At 37.6% G+C, this 26,037-nt stretch overlaps 1 protein-coding gene across 3 annotated transcripts in view; it reads left to right on the top strand.

The window, feature by feature from the left end:
• Window positions 1-26,037, top strand: part of DCDC1 (doublecortin domain containing 1) — a 315,249-nt gene that overhangs the window by 155,439 nt on the left and 133,773 nt on the right. For 2 of the 3 annotated variants that reach the window (XM_070762118.1, XM_070762110.1), the window contains exons 13-19: window positions 3,308-3,433; window positions 7,542-7,647; window positions 13,767-13,901; window positions 15,502-15,620; window positions 16,255-16,315; window positions 24,099-24,254; window positions 24,476-24,633. In XM_070762118.1, coding sequence (XP_070618219.1) covers window positions 3,308-3,433; window positions 7,542-7,647; window positions 13,767-13,901; window positions 15,502-15,620; window positions 16,255-16,315; window positions 24,099-24,254; window positions 24,476-24,633 — 861 coding nt within the window. The remainder of the gene's footprint in view (window positions 1-3,307; window positions 3,434-7,541; window positions 7,648-13,766; window positions 13,902-15,501; window positions 15,621-16,254; window positions 16,316-24,098; window positions 24,255-24,475; window positions 24,634-26,037) is intronic. The other variant, XM_070762129.1, reaches the window with a different exon arrangement.

Below are 26,037 nucleotides of genomic sequence, written 5' to 3'. Positions count from 1 at the left end.
ATTAAAGGCGGACGAAAGTTTGGCAATGATGTATGACGTCATCAGGCGGGAAAAACCGTGGTATAGGGAAAAAACAGCAAAGTATTTTTTAATTAATATTTTTGAAAAACCGTGGTAGAGGCGTTTCACGAAGTTCGAACCCGCAAAAATCAAGGGACTACTGTATATATAAAAATCTGTGAATTGTACATGGAGTGCACCTTGTAATTTGATAAGAAAAACATCAAAATGCTTTTTGCCTTAATAGCTTACACTTCATATTTCCCTTTACCGTCAACCTGTGACATATTTCCAATATGTCTGCCTCTTCCTTTCCCCATTCTTACCAACAAGTGAATGGCTTGGGACTTGCTCTGATGGTGGAATGCACATAGCATTAAAATGTGAAGCTTGTGAAGAAAAATAGTCTTTTATAGCACTCCACAGAAAGCATTTCAAAATCGTTCTTCTGAAGGATTTGGTTTTATTGAAATAACTTCCCTATTATTCCTCTCAAGCCATGAACTCTTTCTCTCCACAAATTCCTGGGTCATTGGTTGCTTCTAGACAGAGGGCTCCTAGTGCTACCAATCAAACTACATTGTGTAGATATTCTATTTTTTTCTCTCCTTAATAGATTTTCGTCTCTAGTAAGAAAGATGGATGCATTAGGGAAAAAACAGCAGATTTCAAACAGTAGATTGTCATCTGGATCATTTGTGAAATCTATGAATGAGGCAGAATAATTGTACAATTAAGAGCAATATTTCATTTTGGAATAGTTGGCATGCCAAATTGCTACTATTATTTCACCATGTTCAAATATTTGAGATCAGCAGCAAACAATGTGCTTCTGTACATTGAGCAGCTACATTACCTGCCCCTAAGAAGTACTCATATTTTAATATTTTTAATGCATTATAATTTTAAAAATGCTCATAATTTTAAAATTCATAATTTTATTAAAACAATGATTAAAGGAATGCTTTAAAGTAAAGCAATCAATTACACCTGCAAGGAGATGAAGTAAAGACTTTAAAAAAATAGATTTTTTAAAGGCAGATTTTAGGCAGATAGAAATGCCAGTAACAAAAATGAAGGAAAGATGTCAGAAAAGATTCCATTGGAACTGATTGGAGCTGGTATTCTGAGGACAATTTGCATTTGGATGGGCTTGAATGTGAGAGTTATCCATAAAGAGGGGGAAAAAAATCTTAGGTAACGGCATCTGGCTTGTTAGAAATGTAAAACTTATAACAAACAAAGACTGCAAGTATGTCAGGATCATGAATGAGTAATTTTGTTTATTTATTCAGAAACTGCAATTTTATCTCTGAATTTGGTTTCTAATGAAGCAGAAAACTATAGTTTCAAATGAATAGTCATTGTTATACATTCTTCTCACATAACAGAAATTGTTGAAATTGTATGTGTATTTTGTACTTGTATTCACACCTGAACATTCAATTATTCAAATACAGCTGTTCTGTAATTCTCTCCCATTTATCAGGTAACTTCTGGCTTATTGGAAATTTACTGTAAACCTCCAAACAGGTTTTAGATGACAGTAAATCTATTTTCAAAAATGACTTTCTTTTCTTCACCATGCTGGATTGCTTAAGATCTGCTGAGAGTTGGGAGGCTTTCCAAATATAATTTTGAGTGGATGTAATGATTTCAGGAGAAGGAGAGTTTTGCTGTTTTGTTCAGCCAGCATAAACACCTTCAGCTAATAACATTGAATTCCTTTTAGATATAATTGCAAATGTTTAGAGTTCCTAAATAGCCAGAATTGTATTGGCCTGTGTTTTGCCCTCCTAGCTATTGATTAGAATTGGTGAGTGCATAGCTGGAAGGTAAATCATTCAATCCACATTGCTATTAACATTAATATAAGCACTGGCAACATTTGTGACTAAAGACTACTTTCTGTTGTAGAATATACAGATACTGTATTTATCTATTTTATTTATTTATTAGATTTGTATGCCGCCCCTCTCCAAAGACTCGGGGCAGCTCACAGCAACAGAACAATACAAATCCAATAGTTAAAAACAATTTAAAACCCTTAATATAAAAAACAATCATACATCTCATACAAACCATACGTAAAGCAGGAACGGTCCAAGGGAATCAATTTCCCCATGCCTGATGGCAGAGGTGGGTTTTAAGGAGTTTGCGAAAGGCAAGGAGGGTGGGGGCAATCCTAATCTCTGGGGGGAGTTGGTTCCAGAGGGTTGGGGCCACCACAGAGAAAGCTCTTCTTCTGGGTCCTGCCAGACGACATTGTTTTGTCGACGAGACCCGGAGAAGGACAACTCTGTGGGACCTAACCGGTCGCTGGGATTCGTGCGGCAGAAGGCGGTCTCGGAGATATTCTGGTCCGATGCAATCTTTTAATTAAGGCTTACTTTATTTGCCTTAATATTGATTTCTTTTAGTTTAATCAACAAAGTAATTCCTAATATATTGCTTTAATCTATATAATTTGTATTTGGGAAAAAACATTGATATTGATATTAATATAAATATATGTGTAATACAGCTTTTAAAAATGTTTGTGCTTTTATAGATTATTTGTTTTCCTTTTGAGGATTTTGTTGGTCTCAATATAAAAAAATATTATCAAAAGTTTCTTTTTAAATTACTGTGTGTTTACTTATTTTTAAAACAATACTTTTCCAAAAATATTCCATGGATGATTTCTTAATATCATTTTATAATTCTTGATTACCCGTACTAATATTTATATTCTAAAACATTAACAGGCAATTTAGCATATTTGAAGAAACATGTATGATGAAATTATGCTGGCTCTGCTTTGATACCTCCAATTGCTAACCTGCATAATCCACAAGATATATTCCTATTTCAGCTTTATCAGTTACAGTGTAAGAAAATCATCAGTGTAACCTTATGTAACCTAACATTATGAATTGGCAACTGGATTTGTTCTTTTGCACATGACCACCTGGTAGGTGGTTATTGTTTTAATTTTCAATCAGCTATTTCTGCTTGGAGATGAGCAGGTATTTTAGGAATAATTCAATTTCATTGCTGTCCATAACCTATAGGTTAATAAAGATGACAAGCTTGCTGTGATAAAATTAATTTCAAAGGTAAAGGTGCCTGAACAGTTAACAAGCTTTTATCTGAGAGATTACTTTTCATCAAATCAAAAGTTGAATAGATTTGAATACCTTGCTCTGAATTCATTCTTAGCTTCTGTTCTGACATTCACACCCTTAGCTGCCTATAACGGTTGGTTTTTCAACTGTTTGATTTCCTCTCCATAAATGCTCATTTTGTATGATGTTTCCATTTTCAGGTCTCCCTTAAATCCCGTTCTGAGTTTGACCTTTGACAAAGTGACAGCAACAAAAAAGAATGGCATCACAGTTATTTATAAAACACTCCTGGATCCCAGTGTTGATTTGCTGACAAGATACGACAGGTACAACAATTTCTGTTTATTTAAGTGTTCTGAACTGATATACTACTGTAAAAATCAGAGTAGGGAAACCAGGGATGAAAGATTTAATTGTAAAGATATTTATTGCTTTAACTATCACAAGGAAATGACCAAAGTTTTCTATAAATCATAAAAATATTGTCTTCAGACAATTTGAAGAATAACTAAAAAAATCTCTAGCTTCCATTAGAATATATGTAGATTAAATATGAGGACATTTTCGCTTTCAATATTTGTGGTAAAATTAAATAATAAATTATTTTTTATAAACTCAGAACTATTATGATTCACTTGGTAGTCAGTTCCTTTGATGTTAGCAGAATGAAATGCAATGATAGTTCTTAGTCACAGAATAGAAGAAGCTGATTTCTATTTCTGTTTATTTTCTGAATAGGTAGAGACTGCAGGAGACAAATACACACACATATACGCACACACACACACACACATATACAAACACATACACATACACACCACATATAGTACATATGTAATGCCTTTGACAAAGCACTCAGTATGAAATGCATTGGGAGCCATCTTATACTTTTTTGTTATTATCATGTGTCCTTCAACATATGATACACAAAGAATGGCAAATAACTGAAAGAATCCATTGACATTTGGAATAACCTGAAAACACAAATGAGTAAAGGAACCATGATATATAGGAATCAGGAATCAGTCATGGGATTTGACTTGCATAAGATTATAAAGTTTTAATTGTAGCCCTCTACAAAAACACTTGTATAATAGCAGGGACATGGTTGGAGCCATCATACTAAAACTGCACTTATCACGGGTGATAATATGTAATGCATATTAAAAGTATATTGCTGTGCAAACAGTAGAATGATACATATCACTTAAGGTTACTATCGGTCAATACTCATACAATATTAGAATAGACAGAACTATTTATAGATATAAAAGTATGTTTCCCCCCATTATTTATAAGAGATAAAATGTAGGATATATTTAGTTTACTAGGAGGGAACATTTTGCTGCCTAGCAATAATAAACTATTAATAAAAGATACATGTACCATGTAGCTTTGGGTGCCAAAGATACATGTACCATTTAGCTTTGGGTGCCTTGCAATGTACCATACATGTACCGTGTAGCTTTGGGTGCCTTGCAATATACCCAAGTAACATTACTGCTACATGAGAACTTTGAATTGCACGTGTAATTCAAAGTTCTGATTATCACCTTTAAAGCTGTACATGGCAAGGGCTAAGCTATTTGTAGGAGTCTTTCTCTTTGAGGGTATCTGTCAATCTTACTACCCTAAGGTGAGCACACTCCAGGTCCCTTCTCTTAAATGCTGCCAGCTAATGAGATCTTGGAGATTCCTGATAAGGTCTCACTGATTGCTCCAACCCTTTGAAATATCCTCTTACCTGAGGCCCAAGGAATCCCGATCCTTTTAGCTTTCCAGAGGGCTATGAAGAGGGCTGGCATTTCCCCCAAGCAGTGGACAAAGAGAAGGATTGAGCTGGGAGTTGTTTGATCTCAATCCTGGGTCATGGAATCAGTTATAAACAAATCAATTACTCTCCATCTAGAAACTAATAATTTGCTCTTTGGATTCAGAAAAAAACTATCCTGCAACCTGCAGCTTCTTCACTGCAAAAATATATGTACTCATCTTGATCAAGGGAAATCTATAGATGCAATTTCTGCAAAGCCTTTGATTCAGTGGTTCACGATAAACTACTGTTAAAACTCAAATCCTATGGCATCTCAGGATCACTCCACAGCTGGATTATAGCATTCCTGTCAAACAGACAAGTGGTCAAAATAGGAAGCACCATATCTACCCCCATCCCTGTTAAAAGCTATGTCCCCCTGGGTAGTGTACTGGGACCAACGCTCTTCATTCTCTACATCAATTACCTTTGTGATTACATCACAAGCAACTGTGACCTTTTTACTGACGATGTAAAACTATGCAACACCACCGATAACACAACTACTCTCCAAAAAAACATGGATGCTGTTTCTGAGTGGTCTAACACATGGCAACTCCAAATCTCAAACAGCAAATGATCCATCCTACACATTGCGAAAAATAATCTGAACTCCAAATACGAACTGAATAATCAAATTATCACAGATAACCCCCACTCAGTCAAAGACTTCGGTATATTAATAACAAAAGACTTAAGTGCCAAAGCCCACTATAACAACATAGCCAAAAAGGCTTCAAGAGTTGTAAATCTAATCCTACGTAGCTTCTGCTCTGGCAATCTCTCACTACTTACCAGAGCTTACAAAACTTTTACCAGACCCATCCTCAAATACAGCTCATCTGTTTGGAACCCATATCGCATCTCAGACATTAACACCCTTGAAAATGTCCAAAGATACTTCACCAGAAGAGCCCTTCGTTCCTCCACTCGAAATAGAATACCCTATGAGACTAGACTTTCAATCCTGGGCCTAGAAAGTTTAGAACTAAGATGCCTTAAAGAAGATCTAAGTATTGTCCACAAGATCATATGCTGCAACGTCCTGCCTGTCGGCGACTACTTCAGCTTCAACCACAACAACACAAGAGCACACAACAGATTTAAACTTAATATTAACCGCGTCAAACTTGACTGTAAAAAATACGACTTCAGTAACCGAGTTGTCGAAGCATGGAACTCATTACCGGACGCCATAGTGTCATCCCCAAACCCCCAATATTTTACCCTTAGATTATCCAGGATTGACCTTTCCAGATTTCTAAGAGGTCAGTAAGGGATGTGCATAAGTGCATAGAGTGCCTTCCGTTCCCTGTCCTATTGCTCTCCTATATCTCCTATATCTTTTATTCTATTCTTATATCCTTTCTCTATTCTTTCATTGATATATTTTATTCTTATATCTTCTATTCTATTCTTTCTTAGATATATTTTCATATGAGTATATCCTCTATAACCTTCATTATATATTTACTACATGTATACCCAATATAACCATCATTGTGTAATGGACAAAATCAATCAATCAATCAATCAATCAATTTGATTTGATTTATTGGATTTGTATGCCGCCCCTCTCCGGAGACTCAGGGCGGCTAACAACAATAATAGAACAGTATACACAATAATCCAATAGTAAAAACAATTTAAAACCCATTAAAGTAAAAACCAAACATACATTCAGACATAGCATGCATAAAATTGTAAAGGCCTAGGGGGAAAGAGTATCTCAGTACCCCCATGCCTGACAGCAGAGGTGGGTTTTAAGTAACTTACGAAAGGCAAGGAGGGTGGGGGCAATTCTAATATCTGGGGGGAGTTGGTTCCAGAGGGCCGCGGCCGCCACAGAGAAGGCTCTTCCCCTGAGTCCCGCCAAGCGGCATTGTTTAGTTGACGGGGCCCGGAGAAGACCCACTCTGTGGGACCTAACTGGTCGCTGGGATTCGTGTAGCAGAAGGCGGTCCCTGAGATAATCTGGTCTGGTGCCATGAAGGGCTTTATAGGTCATAACCAACACTTTGAATTGTGACCAGAAACTGATCGGCAACCAATGCAGACTGCAGAGTGTTGGTGTGACATGGGCATATTTAGGGAAGCCCATGATTGCTCTCGCAGCTGCATTCTGTACGATCTGAAGTTTCCAAATGCTTTTCAAAGGTAGCCCCATGTAGAGAGCGTTACAGTAGTCGAGCCTCGAGGTGATGAGGGCATGAGTGACTGTGAGCAGTGACTCCCGGTCCAAATAGGGTCACAACTGTTTGCATTTAGCCATGTTTTTATAGATAGTTATGAGCTACCTATAATCACTGTATGACATAGGTGGCCACTTAAGTTCTATAAATAATCAAAATTTACCCAATTCCTCTGTGCCATAGCTGAATTTTTCAATATTTGTTATCCCTCTTTTTAAAAATATTCTAGTTCCTTATTATTTTATTTTTAAATAAAGAGGAATTGAAGAAGCAAAGAGTCCCTCCCTTCACTAGGAGGGAAGAGGAAAAAACAACAGCTCCAGTGTAGACTTGGGCTTCTGCTATGAGAACAATCATGTTAATAAAACATTTGAGATGATATATTAATGTAACTATCACAAAAAGTTACTTCTGGCTTCTTGTTTTTAGTTGGGAAGCTTATGACGGATTTCCAGAGAACTTCCAATTCATTAATGCTCCAGAACATCAGGTCTTGGAGACTGTGGAATCAGATAATCTTTTTTTCCAAAATAAGGTAAATAATGAAAATAATTATATGCTTTCCTATATTATTAGGAAAAATTGAAGGCATGTGAAGGCTGACACCAACTAAAAAACTGGCATTTGGGATTTTACATTGTGATATATATAATAATAACAAGGATTATTTCACATATAAATTAAAATTTTCAGGCCTGGTCCAACCTTGTTCCGTTAAATATTAGGCACTGAACTTAACACAAGGGTAAACAAGCCATAGGAAATACTGTATGAAGCTTCTCAATGCCCAAGGTGACAGCACTGAAATTTGGTGGCATAGTAAATGAACTTCAGCAGCATTTTTTTCTTGTACAAAATTGATAGCCCAGATGGTGAACTCAGTCTGTTTAGGAAGAAAATGGAAAAGGTTTTAAAGTTGGGCTGGGAGATATTTGCTGCCCAGAATCTTTATATTCCTAATCTTAATCTTTTGATTTTATTGTAAATTTAGTTTGATTACACCCAGAGTAATTGAGAGTTGGGTGACATACAAGTTTAATAAATTACAACATTATTATTAATATTAGTGTTTATCCCCTCATGGCTAAAACATATGAACCCCTTCCAGTGATATTACATTGCTTGATCGACTCTTGCATCTTTTGATTGAATTGTTGCCTCCAGTATCTTCAGTGTTTGTTTGTTTTTACATTGACTATAACTGTCCATGTTCTGAACCTTGATGAAGCTCTCTATCATTGATCTTATAACTTATTTTTCATCATCTCCAAATATCGTATGATGCAGGGGACATGTTTGGTACACAAGTGTCCTAGGGATGGCTAGCTTTTGTATCAGAGCGTAGAATAGAAGTACTATTCTTCTGGGATGCTTTTCTTCTCGAACTTAAGGTGGTTTAAATTTAAGCTTAACCTTGACTGCCTTCTGGAAGCAGCAGAAAACAGCTCTTTGAAAAGGTGTTTAAGTCTTAGTGCATGCTTTGGAAAGATTCTGTACCGCTAGTATATTTTAGATTTTTTTATTTAAAAACATTTAAACTGATCTATAAATGTATCAATGATTCTTGTATTCATCTAAAACCTCTGACTAATCTGCAGGATTGCAGCAGGGTATAAATATAATAAATAAATAATACTCCAGTCAGTGCATCTAGTAATGTACCTGGCCCATCTCCCTTTTAGCCAATCTTTAACTTCTTTCCGGTAGACTGATAAGACATTTTCTTCACCTACTCTAGTATGGAAAACCTTTCCGGGAGGAAAAAGGAACAAGTGGACAAAGAATTAATTATGACTTAAGCAACACAGTGACTTCATTTGAAATAGCAGCCTCAGAATAAACTAAAATGATTGATCCTAAGCTACTTTACTTGTTGACAAAGTGGAGTATAAGATTTTCTCCAATTCACTATTCTCAAGGAACCAAAACTATTTAGAACAGATTTGGTTCAGAGGAATGCCGCTCCGAGTCTAATAATAATAATAATGCAGTAAAAGAAGAAATGAGGGAAATTTATTTCCTTTTCATATAATCATTGCTATATCACTATGAACGGATCATGTGTTTAAAAATTTAGAATAGTTACACTCCTAATTATGGTGAACAGAAATAAATAAATAAATACTACTAATAATTTTTGATGAAAACTGAAAAGAAGAAACAGGTTGAATTTTTCTTACTCTGCTTAAGCTTAAAAAGGAAAGTATGCATAATAGTTGTAACATCAACACATTTATGTGTTAACATTTGCTGAGAACTAATTTCATAATTCAAGGACAACTTTATAAAAATTAATTTCAAGGAGAAAGTCAGGTGTTGATGGCTTTCTTTAGTACTTGTACACAACACTAAAAGGATTATACATTAAAGAGACAGAATTCTTGTGCTCTGGGTACTTACACATTATGATTGCCATTGGGCCTAGATAATGATGCTCAACCACCTCACTGTTCCTTTTCATTCTTTATTGACACTCAAACCCTTTCCAACTGTGTGATGTTTAATCCATGTTCATAAATCTGAGGATTGAGGTAACCCAGGCAATTATAGCCTGTTGCTATTTTATCTCTATTGAGAAAGCCTGACAATGTTTCAGTGATCTGAGCCAGATTATAGTACAATGTCTTGTTTGATAAGTACAGCTCTTGAAAGTAATGTCCTTATGGGTGTTAGATATTTTTCCCATATAGTTACTTATGAAGTTTAAAATTTGATTTACATTTATTTATCCTACCCTTTTTATTTTAAGGCACTGGACATATCCTGTACTCTTTCCCCCTCTTTTCACAATCACAACCCTATGAGATGAGTTGGGCTAAGAGTGACTGGCCCAAATTTTAAATCACAAAGTACTAAATCAGTGTATATAATATGAAAATTTTTTGTTTTATAACACAGTGTTTGTATTAATGGATTTCTTAAATATTGATGTTTAATTTCCCTACTCTAGTTTTTTAAACATTGCATACAATATGAAGTATTAAGTAGGGTTCAAATACAGTTTTTAAAATGAGGATTATTTTGCAGTATGTCAACTAATTTTTAAAAATGTAATATGGATTAAATAAATAAAGCCTTATACAGTGATCCCCCGCTCGTTGCGAGGGTTCCGTTCCAGGACCCCCCGCAACGAGCGGGTTTTCGCGAAGTAGCGCTGCGGAAGTAAAAACACCATCTGCGCATGTGCAGATGGTGTTTTAAACTTCCGCAGCGCTAGCGAGGAGCCGAAGATTGGGGGGCGGTGCGGCTCTTTTAAAACATCGCCGCCGACATGGGGGGCTCGCTAGCACCCCCCGAACCCCCAACCCGGGTTTGGGGGGGTGCTAGCAAGCCCCCCATGTCGGCGGCGATGTTTTAAAAGAGCCGCGCCGCCCCCAATCTTCGGCTCCTCAGCGGCGAGCGAGCGAGCGAAGCCAAGCCGGCAGCAATGTCGCCGCCGCTGCAGCCAACGCGCGCTACGATCTTCCGGGCCAGCCAGGCTCAGTCACGGAAGGCAGCCGCTTGGCCCGCGATGCTGGGCCGAGAGGAGCCGGGCTTGATCCGCTGAGCCTGGCTGGCCCGGAAGATCGTAGCGCGCGTTGGCTGCAGCGGCGGCGACATTGCTGCCGGCTTGGCTTTGCTCGCTCGCTCGCCGCGCCGCCCCCCAATCTTTGGCTCCTCAGCGGCGAGCGAGCGAAGCCAAGCCGGCAGCAATGTCGCCGCCACTGCAGCCAACGCGCGCTACGATCTTCCGGGCCAGCCAGGCTCAGCGGATCAAGCCCGGCTCCTCTCGGCCCAGCATCCCGGGCCAAGCGGCTGCCTTCCGTGACTGAGCCTGGCTGGCCCGGAAGATCGTAGCGTGCGTTGGCTGCAGCGGCGGCGACATTGCTGCCGGCTTGGCTTCGCTCGCCGCTGCAGCCAACGCGCGCTACGATCTTCCGGGCCAGCCAGGCTCAGTCACGGAAGGCAGCTGCTTGGCCCGGGATGCTGGGCCGAAAGGAGCCGGGCTTGAAGATCGCAGCGCGCGTTGGCTGCGGTGGCGAGGGCTTGCGATGGAGGGTGGAGGAAGCGGCCATGGGAGGGCGAGCTTCCTCAGGGAGGAGGATCGGGCGGGACCAGGTGGGGGCTGGAATTTCTCCGCCAGGGCGAAGGGCGGGCGAGCGGCGAAGGGCGGGCGAGCGGGTGCTGGGGAGGGCTTCTCGCCCTCCCGCCAGCAAGAGGGGGAGCGAACGGCGTGGGCAGGCGAAGGGCGGGCGAGCGGCAGCGAGGAGTTTGTGTGGGCGGTGGGGAAACTCCTCGCTGATGCCAGCAAGAGGGGGAAGACCCAGGGAAGCCGCCCAGCAGCTGATCTCCCGGTTGCCATCTACGCATGCGTGCCCATAGAAAAAAAAGGGCACGCATGCGTAGATGGTATTTTGACTTCCGGGTTGAAAAATCGCAAATTACCCTGTTCGCAATGGTCGGGGACGCAATAACCGGGGGATCACTGTACACACATTGGATTTAAGGGAAAGGTGATAACCATCTGGGTGGCTGAAATCACTAAATTATCTATTCTGGCATAGGATTGGACGATATTTTCCAAAAGCTATGGCTCATGGAAATTCCTGCAGTGTAAAATAGTAATCAAAGGAGGTTAATTACTGATTAATGAATCAGATGGTCCAATTCATGTTATGACATAACACTTTTCTCCATGGGTGGGCTGCTGCCCGGACAGGGGGAATGCAGTGGGGTAGCAAAAATGGAGCTCTACCCTGAAGCAACCAATTTGCACTGAAAGATGTTGAAAGAAAATGCAGGGTATCCTACATAAGCCATGCCCACAGTGTGGTAGTAAAACTTTTGGTAGCCCTTCACTGCTTTTCTCTACTATGTAATATAATAGAATATATTTAAGAACAAGATGGAAGGACTTATGTATCCAAAGAAGTGATACTTAATATAATTATTTATACTATCTGTTACATCCTTGCTCCACATTCCTGGGAATCTGAAGCTGGGTTAGAAGAATACGGTGTTGCTTTCTTATACAGGTTTTTATCCCAGGTAATATCCAGCATTGTATCTCTTGAAACACAGCATGGTATTAGTGCTGGGTACCAACCTCAAATAAATACAAAGGAACAAGATTTCCTCCCCAGTACACCACAAAATCAAACATGATAAGATTAAAGCCAGTGGTGTGACTAAGAGGACACAGGGACTTTCAGCAGGAGTTATGCGCATCATAATACTATCCCTCACTAATTCCAACTATAACAATCTTCCCCACAGTTGTGTTGCCTCTGATAGCAACATAAAATGGAAAGGGCAAATACATGTGTTGCTTTAAACCCCTCATCCTTTTGTTGGGGATTAGTTCCCATTGTATAAGAACTGTGGGGCTTCTTGTCTCAATATTATTGCAGCTGGCTAACAGGTAGATCAAATTGAGCATTCTTTTCCCATAGTGTGTGTCTTTGATACCTTGAATATGCCTCTGCGAAATGATTGCTAGCTCTGAAGATAAAATGTAGCTTTCATAACTGACTTTCAAAGCAGTTAGAACATCTTTGAATAGCCTCTCCATTACCCCAGTTATAAACGAGTAATGTAGCTTAGCGATTTTACTATTGTAATGTCACTTGATTTGGCTGATTTTCCAGTCATATTTAAGTGGATACAATTAAACTCAACCTGGATAAGACGGAGTGGCTGTGGGTTCTGCCTCCCAAGGACAATTCCATCTGTCCGTCCATAATCCTGGGGGGGAATTATTGACCCCCTCGGAGAGGGTCCACAACTTGGGCGTCCTCCTCGATCCACAGCTCACATTAGAGAACCATCTTTCAGCTGTGGCGAGGGGGACGTTTGCTCAGGTTCGCCTGGTGCACCAGTTGCGGCCCTATCTGGACCAGGACTCATTGCTCACAGTCATTCATGCCCTCATCACCTCGAGATTCGACTACTGTAATGCTCTCTACATGGGGCTACCTTTGAAAAGTGTTTGGAAACTTCAGATCGTGCTGAATGCAGCTGCGAGAGCAATCATGGGCTTTCCCAAATATGCCCATGTTACACCAACACTCCGCAGTCTGCATTGGTTGCCGATCAGTTTCCGGTCACAATTCAAAGTGTTGGTTATGACCTATAAAGCCCTTCATGGCACCGGACCAGATTATCTCAGGGACCGCCTTCTGCTGTACGAATCCCAGTGACCAGTTAGGTCCCACAGAGTGGGTCTTCTCCGGGTCCCGTCAACTAAACAATGCCGCTTGGCTGGACCCAGGGGAAGAGCCTTCTCTGTGGTGGCCCTGGCCCTCTGCAACCAACTTCCCCCAGAGATTAGAATTGCCCCCACCCTCCTTGCCTTTCGTAAGCTACTTAAAACCCCTAGGCCTTTACAATTTTATGCATGGTATGTTTGTATGTATGTTTGGTTTTTTATATTAAGGGGGTTTTAATCGCTTTTAGTATTGGATTATTATTGTACACTGTTTTATGATTGCTGTTAGCTGCCCCGAGTCTTTGGAAAGGGGCGGCATATAAATCCAATAAATAAATAAAATAAATAAATAAATAAACTGTTTTTATCACACAGTATAAAAATGCTTTATGTTGAATCAGATCTGTTGTTACCTTTACGGCTATCAAAGAAAAAAAAATAACATCAAATTCTCTTATGGTATGCAGACTGATCCCCAGATGGTTCTCCTCATGTCAGTTACCATAGAAAACATGAGGAAAGGCACTGCCAAAAGAAATCACTGTCAAAATCCAATAGACACAGAACACTGGCCTCTTTCAAATATATGGCTCATCACAAAGGTACTTTTGGAAAAGATTTAATAATGTGTTCATAATTCAAATGTTTGTTATACATGATTGTCTGGGGGAGGGCAACTGCTATCTAATGCATCAGGATGTCACTGTTCAAATGCTATAGATTATGTTCTGTACTATTTGTGTAGTCATGTTATTGTGGCTTGCACCAAAGTGTATCTATATTTTTAATTCTTTCAACAATTTTGTATTTCATTCATCTTTTATAGAGTCACCATTCAAATGCATTCCACTATAGAGAAGTGGAAGAATCAACTAGAAATCAGATTTTAAAATCAGAAACAATTTTAGTTTTTTTCATTAGTAAATGTGAATATTTTAAAGAATTATATATAAATTATTGATAACAATCATTAATTATTAAAATTAGTCATTATAAATCAACAATTTAGAATAGAATTAGAAGAATTAAAACTATATAGTGATTTATAGAAATTTAGACATGGCAATGTATAATACGTTCAAATGATTTATGGTAATTCTTTGATTTATTGAAAACAATAAATAGTAAAAAGGTGGTACATTTTGATGGAAATCTTGTCTTGGCAATATCCTGCATAAGGATGTAGTTGTCACTGATTTTGGATTGGCTCCACTCACCTACTAGTATGTATAGAATTTTAACAGAAATCTTAATTATAGTGATACAAAAATGCTTCTTTACAGAATACATCAGGTTAATGTAATAGTAAGACGAGTAATTGCTGGGTAAAGTGATGATATTGAATGCCAGCATCATACAACATATTTGCAAAATACTTAAAGGAAAAGTTCCTTAAGCATAATCCTGTGTATCATAGGACAGAGAATGTACATCACAATAGAAAATTGAGCTATTAACAGAAGATGAGACAGAATACATAATGAGAATAAATTCAAATAATCCACCTATATAATTTTAATATCCATCCCCTGATTACAACAAATGTTATAACCTGTACTATATACCAAATTAGTTATTTTTTTTACCTAAAATCCTAATGATATTGTTGGAAGTTGCTGCCAAATCTAGAGTTTAGGGTTACAGCTTTACAGTAATTCCTAAAAAGGGGAAAAAATCAATAAAGTGATTGTACTTACAGCAGTTGTCTTATTGCAGAAGTACTGCTGTTATTTATTTAAACAGATGTGGTTATGGATGTTTAACCAACATTCTTTTAGACTTGAGGTAAAACTTTAAATTGACTCAATGACTATTAGATGTGTTGCAGTCTTTGCAGTTCACTGAACTTTTTTCCCTGTGCATACATATTTCAAGTAAACTCAGTAGTTATAAGCATGGTAAGTGACACGTTATGGACCCTAAATCACTGCACTGTGAAATATGCAGAGGGAAAAGACAAATGAAGATATCAAGGGTCTCTTCTATTTTGCACTGAACTGTAAAATGCCACCCTTGTCGTACAGACGATCACTGATTCTGAGCAAGGCTCATTGACTGCTAAGTTGTGGATAGTATTTCAGTTTTTCCAACTGTTAATATCCTGAGTTATCCAGGCATAATGACCTCTCTATTTGTAACACATTGTTGAATTTTCTGGTTCTTTTCACTTATTCATACCCCCTTTCCCCCATTCATTGAAAGGCTGGGAAGATTGTAAGTCGAGCTATGGCACAAGGCAGCCTGTCTGTTGGTCATCCAATCAGAGCTATGATGCAGGATGGCAGACCTCTTGAGGGCTATAAATTAACCCTGCAGAAAAGGTACTGATGCAATATATTCTACAATTATTGAGATGAAATGGACTGTTATCCATTGATCGGGTTTCAGATGATTTAGTGGAAAATATATGTGATCTAAATTATACTTAGCCTCTAGATTATAGACTTTTATTAGATGTTTGTTGCTTTTAAATATTTTAACCATCTTTGAAAGTTCTTTCTGAAATAATTAGGAAATAATTTGTTACAGATTTGTTTCCTTTCTGCACAGAACTTAATAAGGACTCAACATCTTGACAATGGATTTGAAGTATGCATGGTATGGAACTAGGTATCTTAGTGAATAGTCTACAATTCAGTCATAGATAATGTATATGCTTTTGTTTCATTTACATCTCAATTTCCTCCATGGGGTTCAAGATGGAGGAATAGTTTATTTCTATTTTCACAACAAATTTGTATGAACAGAGTTAATGACTTGTTCAGTACCATCCAGGCAACTTTATAATGTCTTGCCTTCTCATTTAGAATACAGTTCACTAATTGGAACACTACAATCAAGTCTGATATATTTCCTAAATAAAGCATATTTAGGGCATATGGTGTGAATTGTGCTATAAATAGTTTATTTTTGTGGTTTAGAGATTTCTTAACTTAAGAAGCATTTTTCTTTCAGAGACAAAAACAATATATATCAGTACTGGGAATTTGGAAATGATGGTTCTATTCATTCTAAGGTGTGTAAATGTAAATATATATTTAAATACTGTATTAATATAATAATTTATAATTTATTTTTGCCTGGCATCCATCAATGTATGTATGTATGTATGTATGTATGTATGTATGTATGTATGTATGTATGAATGTATGTTTGTATGTATGTATTTATTTATTGATTGATTTGATTTTTTATGCCGCCCTTCTCCTTAGACTCAGGGCGGCTTACAACATGTTAGCAATAGAACTTTTTAACAGAGTCAGCATATGTGTCTGTGTGTGTGTGCGTGTGTGTGTGTGTGTATAGGCCAGAACAAGGCCGAAATAGCGCTATCCTAGTCTCCCTTAATTAAAAAAAAAAAATCAGCAAATACATGTGATACATATATATACAGCATTATTGAAAGTCTGTTTCATGAATAATTAAATGTTATTTTTACTTTTGCATGTTCTCTACTTGGCTTCTAAAAATATCTTAAAAGCATTTGATTAAAATATTCCTCATAAACTTCTGAAACTTGATACTTTCACTTTATTGATAATTGCAAGTGGTGGATTTTATTGTGTTTTTAAAAATCTGCTTAAGGTATCTGTTCCAAATCCAATTGTATCTAAAATTATGCGATTTGAGCTTTATGAAAAAAAAAATATTTGTAATCAAACTGTAAGCGCATTGTAAGATATGAGAAAGAAAAAGAGGAATAGAAATCATGTGTAATGTCAATCTTCCCATTTCTTAATTACAACTGAAATCAGTTGAGGAGATTATCTGTACCCTAAAGTGTGTGTGTGTATCTTTATATATGTATTTGTCTGCAGGCATAGGACAAAGTATGGTACATATTTATTCAATGTATGAATAAAACATACTTAAGGGACCGCCTTCTGCCGTATGAATCCCAGAGGCTGGTTAGGTCTCACAGAGTTGGCCTTTTCCAGGTCCCGTCAACCAGACAATGTTGTTTGGTGGGACCTAGGGGAAGAGCCTTCTCTGTGGGGACCCTGGCCCTCTGGAATCAGCTCCCCCCAGAGATTCTCACTGCCCCCACTCTCCTTGCCTTTCGCAAGAGTCTCAAAACTCACTTATGTTGCCAGACTTTGGGCAATTAGATCTAGACCTGTTGGCCAATAAATGTGATGTATGACTGCGATTGAATTGTTTGATTGATTTTAATATACTGGTTTTTTAGCTTACGTAGTTTTTTAATTAATTAGATTTGTTTTGTATTCACTGTTTTATATTGTATCCTGTGATCCGCCCCGAGTCTTCGGAGAGGGGCAGCATGCAAATCTAATAAATAATAATAAATAATAATATAATATTAAAATTAGAGCTAATAGTTTTTGAACATGAAAGTGATCTATCAAATAATATTTATATCCAGGCTTTCCTTATAGTTATCATAACTGAACAAGTAACAGAAAGAGTGACTTGGTTAACAAGGGGAGAGAATATTATTTCAAATATTTCAAATCATATATGACATAATGGAAAACTCAACAAAACTTGCAGTGTAGATTTGATCATTATACTCTCTGTGCTAGGACAAATGCAATCTTGAAATATCTCAACATGGTTCACCCTTCAGAACCATTGATGAACAAGCATTAAGGTTGGCAAATGTATTTGCTGTTCTGAAAAGGATATTATATGTGTAACTATGAATAAGAAAAGTTCAATTCCAAAAATTACTTTTACAATGGACAGAAATTCTGTACAAGTATTGTGTTTGTGTGTATGATTGCTGGAAGGCAAACTGCAAAAAAGAGGGCATCCTCCATAATATAAATAATAATTTTGGATTAGAAACGAATTGCCTTAACATAAAATGCTCTATGTAAAAAAATGATTGATCTCTGATCTGCATAATTCAACCATTTTCTGCTATATGCATAACACTCAACACAAAGAAACACATAGGTACATATGCACATAAATCTTTCTTTTCCCTAATAGACAGGGGGAAAAGTGGAGAGGAGAATCAGGTTGGCGGGGTGGTGAAGAGAATGAATTATTTCACTGGAAAAAGAAAAGCAGGGACAACATTGGATAAAATTGTGGCAAGGGCAAAAAAAAGAAAGAAAAGGGAACTCTGGTGTTAAAAAAAGTTGGCCTTTACTGGACGATCTGCTTCTTTTAAACCATTTCTGTGACTGTACATTGTAAATAAATGGCTAGGTTATAAAGGTTCTGCAGGAGAAATTAAAACAGGCAAGATGGTGCTTATCACATCATGATCAAATACGTGTATGTGTGTATACCCACACACAGAGGGAGGGAGAAAAATAGAGAGGTCAGAGTTTGATCACGATGCTATAAGCACCATCTTGTCTGTTTTAACGTCTTTTGTACAAGCTTTGTAATCTAGAGATTTATTTGATTTTATTTGCTTATCTATCCTTCTCAGTGAAGATGGTTTCCCTAATTCATAGGAATTCCTACTCAGTGATGATAGGACTATGCTTTCTATTATAAACCCATCCCATATCTCAAAACTTTCCTGCGTATTGTATAATACACGCAAGAGATTCGGGTGACCCAAGGGGCTATTGTTGGATCATGCAATCGAAAACCTCTGAACAGACTTTAGCACTTGGAAAGTGCTTTAATTGGTTTTATTTGTACTGAGCAATGTGTCATGAAGTCATTGATTGTCTTCAGGGTTATTGCTACTGATCTAGAGAACAGGCCCAGGAATTCTAAATTTTTAAATTTTCTAGTATTTTATTTATAGGCATCCACAGCAGGAAATTGATGAAACATGCTTTGTGATACTGCTAATGCAGACCCTATCCCTTATGTCCTTGCATGTCAAAAAAGTGTGAATGGGAAATTTCTAACCTGGAATGTAGAAGGAATATAAATCTGAACAGAGGTATTATGATCTTGCCTAGTGGTTTGATCAATACATGTATGGAAGTGAATGTGAAAATTTAATTATGAAAGAAAGGGCTAAAATCCATGTCAGGGTGGCTGAATTTGAGTCATCTGTAACTGCATATGAAATGCATCTGCCGGTGATAGTTCCATGTTACATTCAGGTGGGGGGTTGCTGCTCCTGCGCTGTGCATGCAGCTTTGTGGCTCCAGCATGTGGGTGCATGTGTCTTAGTGAGATTTTGCTTCTGCACATGTAGAATAATAAAGCCTCCTTAACAAAACCTACCAAAAATGAATTAGAAATTAAACAAAACTTGATAAAAGAGCAGGGTTCCTATTGCCCTTAAATGACTTAGCGCAAATTCATATTCTGGAAACATTAACTCAGGGAACCATTACTTCTGTCATAGGTTTACCAAGACCCAGCAATCAGTAATGTAAAAGGGAAGAGTTGAGCAAGAAATCTGTGTAATACAGGTAGCCCTTAACTTAAAACACCTCATTTAGTGACCATTCAAGCACTGAAAAAAGTGACTTATGACCATTTTTCACACTTAGAACTGTTGCTTTTAATTACAACTCCATGGTCATGTAATCAAAATTCAGACACTTGTCAAATGACTCATGTTTATGAGCAGTAATGGACAGCCAATTTTTTTACTGCCACACTGTACGTGTGGCTTATTTTGTGGGTGTGGCTTGATAGTCATGTGACTGGGTAGGAGTGGCTTGCTGACCATGTGACCAGGTAGAAGTGGCTTGAACGATCATCATAGTTCAAGTGAACTGTTAAGTCCTTGACTTACAACCTCACCAATGTCACTCTCTGGGGGGACAATCAGTTTCACGTTTCCCACGCTCTGCTTCCTCGGTCACTCCCCGCCTCAGGCTGGGTAGCTAGGCGAACGGGTGCCAATCAGCTGTTGAGAAAAGATGGGGGAGGAAATGGGCCCCCTGCAACTCCTGCCGGTGCTGGTCTCCCTGCCGCTTTTTGAGGAGGATGCGGATGGGAGGGTGGGATGGTCAGCTGGAGCTGGGCACACATCTTTCTTTATATTGTGACCTGCCCCGAGTCCTCAGAGAGGGGCGGCATACAAATAGATTAAATAAATAAATAAATAAATTCCCACTGGTGGAACTGTGCTCCACTCCGTCCTGACTGCTGCCCACCCCTGTTTATGAGTCATGTTTATGACAATTGCAGTGTCCCAGTGTCATGTGATCACCTTTTGTGACTTTCTGACAAGCAAAGTCAATGGAGAAGCCAGATTCATGTAACAACCACATTACTAAGTTAAAAACTGCGGTGATTAATTTAACAAGTGTGGCAAGAAAGGTCGTAAAATGGGGTTGTAAAAACCCACTTAACAAGTGTCTCACTTGGCAATGTACATTTTGGGCTCAATTGTGGTTTTAAGCCTACAGTGCTGTTTTCTTTTTCTTCTTTTTCTTTTCAAACTCATTCATTTTATTTATTTATTTTTATTTTATTCTTTGTCCAATATACAATATATTCATGTTCATGTACGTATATAAAGGCATTCATTTAGAATGCTCTACATGCTAATATTCATGAAAAAATGATGAAAATAAAGTCAAAAATATTAACAATGTTGATAAATTGTAAGATCATAAATAGAATAGAATAGAATTTTTTATTGGCCAAGTGTGATTGGACACACAAGGAATTTGTCTTTGGTGCATATGCTCTCAGTGTATATAAAAGAAAAGATACATTTGTCAAGAATCATGAGGTACAATACTTAATGAATATATGACTATAAATTTGTTGCTTGTATTCTTACTATATTCATTCATTCATTCATTCATTCATTCATTCATTCATTCATTCATTCATTCAATTTCCATACTGCCCAATTCCCTAAGGACTCTAGGCAAAAATATAAAACATCAATAATTGTACAAACTCTAAAAACAGTTTAAAAAAAATTTACAATACAAACAATTAAACCCCTGCATACCATTCATGGCTGGAACTCACTGGGTACCACCATAAGAACAACAGTCCTAGCCTATCAGAAAAGCCAGGTCTTTACCACTTTCTGGAAGGCTAATAGGGTGGGGGTAATCAGGATCTCAGGAGGTAACTGGTTCCAGAGAACTGGGGCAGCCACAGAGAAGTCCCAGCAGCCGACACTGTTTAGCTAATGGGACCCAGTGAAGACCAACTTTGTGGACCCTTACCAGTTGCTGGTAGAAGGTGGTCTGGCCCTAAGCTATGTATGTTCTTTTAACAACTGCATCATGAGAGCAGAGATCCGGGATCATTACGTAAAGCAGTTCACAGCTACCTCAACACTTGACAATAATTGAGCAAGCTCAATTACAATCATAACCCAAGAATTATCTGTGCCATTTCTTCCCCAGTTAAAGGCAACATAAAGATGTAGGTGCAGATTAAATCCTATAGAGGTTATAGCCGTGATGGTGAACCTATGGGCATATCTGAAGGCCATCATTTCCATCATCCATCTCCTCTCACAATGACTGTATGACTTAACTTTGTTGCTTGTATCATTATAATTTATATTGCCTGGTTCCTAAAATGATTTGATTGCTTATTTGTACCTGGACTTTCATTAAGTGCTGTAACTTACGATTCTCGACGAACGTATCTTTTTTTTATGTACACTGAGAGCATATGCACCAAGACAAATTCCTTGCGTGTCCAATCACAATTGGCCAATAAAATTCTATTCTTTGCAATGATAAAGAGTAAAAACATATATAGTGAAAGATGTTTAGCCATATTTCCATTTTTCTTATCATATCTTTAATTTATTTTGCTTATAAGTTCTTTAAGAAATCTCATTCAGACATTAATGCACGTTTAAACATCAGTGTTACTTTATCAGACGTTTTCTTGAAGTCTGGTAAACATCAAGCATACCTCAAAGCTCTCACCCATTAGAGTTGTTCACTTCTTACAGATGACACCTGGTTTCTGTGGAGGAGCTACTTCAGTACAATAGTAGCACTTGAAAGGGCTTCTTCCTGGATGCTAGCAATTGAAGTATCATCTCTTGACAATAGATTTTGGGGAATCAGCTTCACTTGTCCCTGAATTTTCTCTGAAAAATATCTTCAAGTGCCAGCTTCAATAGGAGTGGTGGGTGTTTAACCTAATGCTGTGGAGCAAAACCTATCGAATGAATGTCAGTGGAGAGGATCCAAACTATATTTTTAAAGCTAGTGGGTTACAGTCAGTTACTGGTCTCTTATACCCAGTTGAGCCAACAGCAAAGAGCCACAAGGTTACATAAAACATATATAGAATTTTTTATTAAAGGTGATTTGAGCATATGTATGTATTAATAGGACACCCCTATTTTATAACTTTATAACTTGTATAGAAACAATATAATTAGAAAAAAGACACATATCTTTTATAAATAAACACATTCATTGAAATGGAAGATAGTAGTCTTAAATATGACAATATTATTTTAATGAGCTAATTCTTACCTCGTTGAAGAAGAAGAGAGAAGAAATAAGAAAATGCAGAATTACATTGCCTTGAATTTACTGCCTCTTTTCAAACTATATATTCTATAATCAATGAATTACTAGAAAGTTCAAATTGGTACAGTAATAAACATTTACAGCAGTAAACATTTCATTCCTAAAGGTGACATCAAAAGAATACAGCTGAAAGCATATACTCTACTTTTATAATGGATTCACTTTCAATTCTTATTCCACGTAATATATGTTTTTTAATTGAAGAGGATACTGCAACCATTTCTAGCTGTTTCCTCTCAAAGAAATGGAAGGGCAGGAATATCAAGGAAGTTTGAATATGATAACACAGAAGCAGATTTGTGCATAAGAAACTAAAGGAATAAATCAAATAATTTTTTTTTGGGATAGATTCATATAATTGAAGAAAATCACTTAGATGTAGAATATGAGATGTAAGCCATGTATATGTTTGTAATGCTGATTAAACCAAGGACATTTAGCAAATCATGTTTCAGTTATATTTAATATTTCTAGCTCGCATTTTTATTTCATTTTGTCTAGGATGACCTGAAAAAGTACTTATTTATTTTATTTGTTTGTTTGTTTTGTCAAGTACATAGATATACATGAATAAAAGATTGGAAGAACATTAGAAATAGTAATATTCATATACATGGTGATAGTAAGATAGAGGCGACATTAGGACAGGAGATGGGCGGCATGTTGGTGCACTTATGTACGCCCCTTATGCACGTCTATTTAAATAAGAAAAGGAATTAAGAAATAGCATCAACAATTTTCTTCCAACTTGACAGTTATATGCAGTAGTGTGCTGCAGCCAGCTTTATTGACTCATAAGAGTCAAATCTTCAGGAATTTTGTGAGCTAGCTGAGAGCAGAGTTGAACTGCACTATGGCGCTGTTTGGTGGCTCCTAACAGATTATATTAGATTAGATTTATTGGATTTATATGCCACCCCTCTCCGTAGACTCGGGGCGGCTCACAACAATGGGAAACAAAACATAGTAACAAATCTAATATTTCGTAATCTAAATTACAGTTTTAAGTTAAAAAATCCAAAAGAGCCCCAATATATAAAAAACAAGCACACAATCGAATCATACACAAAAACTACATGGGCAAGGGGGAGATGTTTCAATTCCCCCATGCATGACGGCAGAGGTGGGTTTTAAGGAGTTTCCGAAAGGCAAGGAGGGTGGAGGCAATCCTAATCTCTGGGGGGAGCTGGTTCCAGAGGGTCGGAGCCACCACAGAGAAGGCTCTTCCCCTGGGTCCCGCCAGACGGCATTGTTTAGTCGACGGGACCCGGAGAAGGCCAACTCTGTGGGACCTTATGCAACTACTAGTATATCACTGGTTGTTTGTTTACAGACTGCATACTTGTGCAACTACTCTGCCTTTATTCCTCACTACAGGCGTACCCTGAGTTTGTCCTAACTTATCTAGAAGAGTTAAATATAAAAGATATGGTCCAGATCAAATGCTCCACACATGAGGCCCAATCTGTACTTCATCAAAAGATAGATGACAACTCAGAAGACATCTCTGTTCCACACCAGAATCAGAAGGAGGTCAGAGCAACTGGCTTTTTTTCAGAGGAAAATCAATTGAAGGGAAATATTACCATTTAACATATATGGCTCCAGAAAAGAGAGCAACAATACAAAAGAGAATACTCAAGATACAAATATCCTACTTTTTAAAAAAAAATAAAGTATTTTCCTCATGGTTTATATTCAAATTCTGAGTTTTAGTCAACATAATCGTTATGATTCATATGTTAATTCCACAGGTTTTAGAAAATAGTGACTGCAACAGCAAGGAGAAGCAACTTTCCAGACCTTTGGACACCCCTTTAATGCCTAAAGCTACCTCAGGCGAGAATTGCCAGCTGACAGTAGCATTGGTGAGGAAACTGGAAGAGAAACATCCTAAGGCCTCAGCTCAAAGGTAAGCTAGTGACAGAGTTGATATTTATTGTTCAATGACATTAGATGTTTTCCTTCAGTTTTATGTAAGATTGATTTCCTGGATCTTAGTGAAATATCTCAAAAGCCCTCTGGCTTGCAAGGAGAAATGGAGTTTTAACCAAATCTAATGAAAGGGGGAGGAAGGAGGTGACATTTATGCAGGTTTTTTATAAAAAGATTGATGTCTACACTTACCACTGAGGAGAAAGTATCATGGCATATTATGCATGAATTGTAGCATAACCCCATAAAGTGTATCATTTAATGTATTTAATTATAATTTATTAATTCTACATATGTGAAATAACAGATTCATACAAATAAATTGTTGTGAATTCCCTAGGTGTCTTAAATGGAGGTTATATTGATCATTGAAAGAAGATAACACTTATACATTTAATACAGATTTGCAATGAAATTACTAAACTGCATTAAGAGCAGTGGTGGGATTCAATTTTTTTTACTACTGGTTCTGTGGGCGTGGCTTGCAAGGCATGGTGTGGGGCGCATGGCTTGGGGGCATGGTAGTGGAAGGATGCTGTAAAATCTCCATTCCCTCCCCACTCCAGGGGAAGGTTACTGCAAAATGTAAGCCGCCCTGAGTCCTCGAAGAAGGGCGGCATGTAAGTCAAATAATGAATGAATGAAAGAATGAATGAATGAATTCCCCATTTCCTCCCGATCAGCTGGGATTTGGGAGATAGAGAATAGATGGAGGTAGAGCCAACCAGAGATGGCATTTACCGGTTCTCTGAACTACTCAAAATTTCCACTACCAGTTTCCAGAACTGATCGGAACCTGCTAAACTCTGATTAAAAGATAAAATTTAAAAAAACCCTTACAATTCAAAAACAAAAAAATTACATCTTTTAATTCTCATTTTAACTATATAAAATAATATTGAATCCTTTCATCTATTCTTTCTTTAAATATTCATTTCTTATAGTTTTCATAATAAACTTATGGAGCCTATTTAAGGGTCATTAGTTTTATATTACACAAATATGAGCTTTGCGGAAATAAACTCAACATTATATTATATTTAAATTTTCTCTTCCTTTCTTCACAATGTATATCAGCTTTGAAGTGTTCAAGACTCAAGTGAAGAATTTTATAATTCTGTAGATGTATATACAAAAGTTAGTACTGCTATCTCAGTTCTCAGAGGGGATCTTGTATTTCGGCATTTCTGTTTCTTTTCAGCTATCCATCAACTTTTGGACATGCTTTGTGCTATATTGTCTTGAATACCTGTTAGTTCAGGGCTCTCCAACCTTGACAACTTTAAGACTTGTGGACTTGAATTCCCAGAGTTCCTCCCAATTTTGGGAGTTGAAGTCCACAAGTCTCAATGTTGCCAAGGTTGGAGACCCTTGCGCCAGC

This window comes from Erythrolamprus reginae, chromosome 1 (genome assembly GCF_031021105.1).
Source record: "Erythrolamprus reginae isolate rEryReg1 chromosome 1, rEryReg1.hap1, whole genome shotgun sequence".
Taxonomy (NCBI): domain Eukaryota; kingdom Metazoa; phylum Chordata; class Lepidosauria; order Squamata; family Dipsadidae; genus Erythrolamprus; species Erythrolamprus reginae.
Note: the sequence above shows the minus strand (reverse complement) of the source record. Positions and strands in the feature narration are given on the sequence as shown.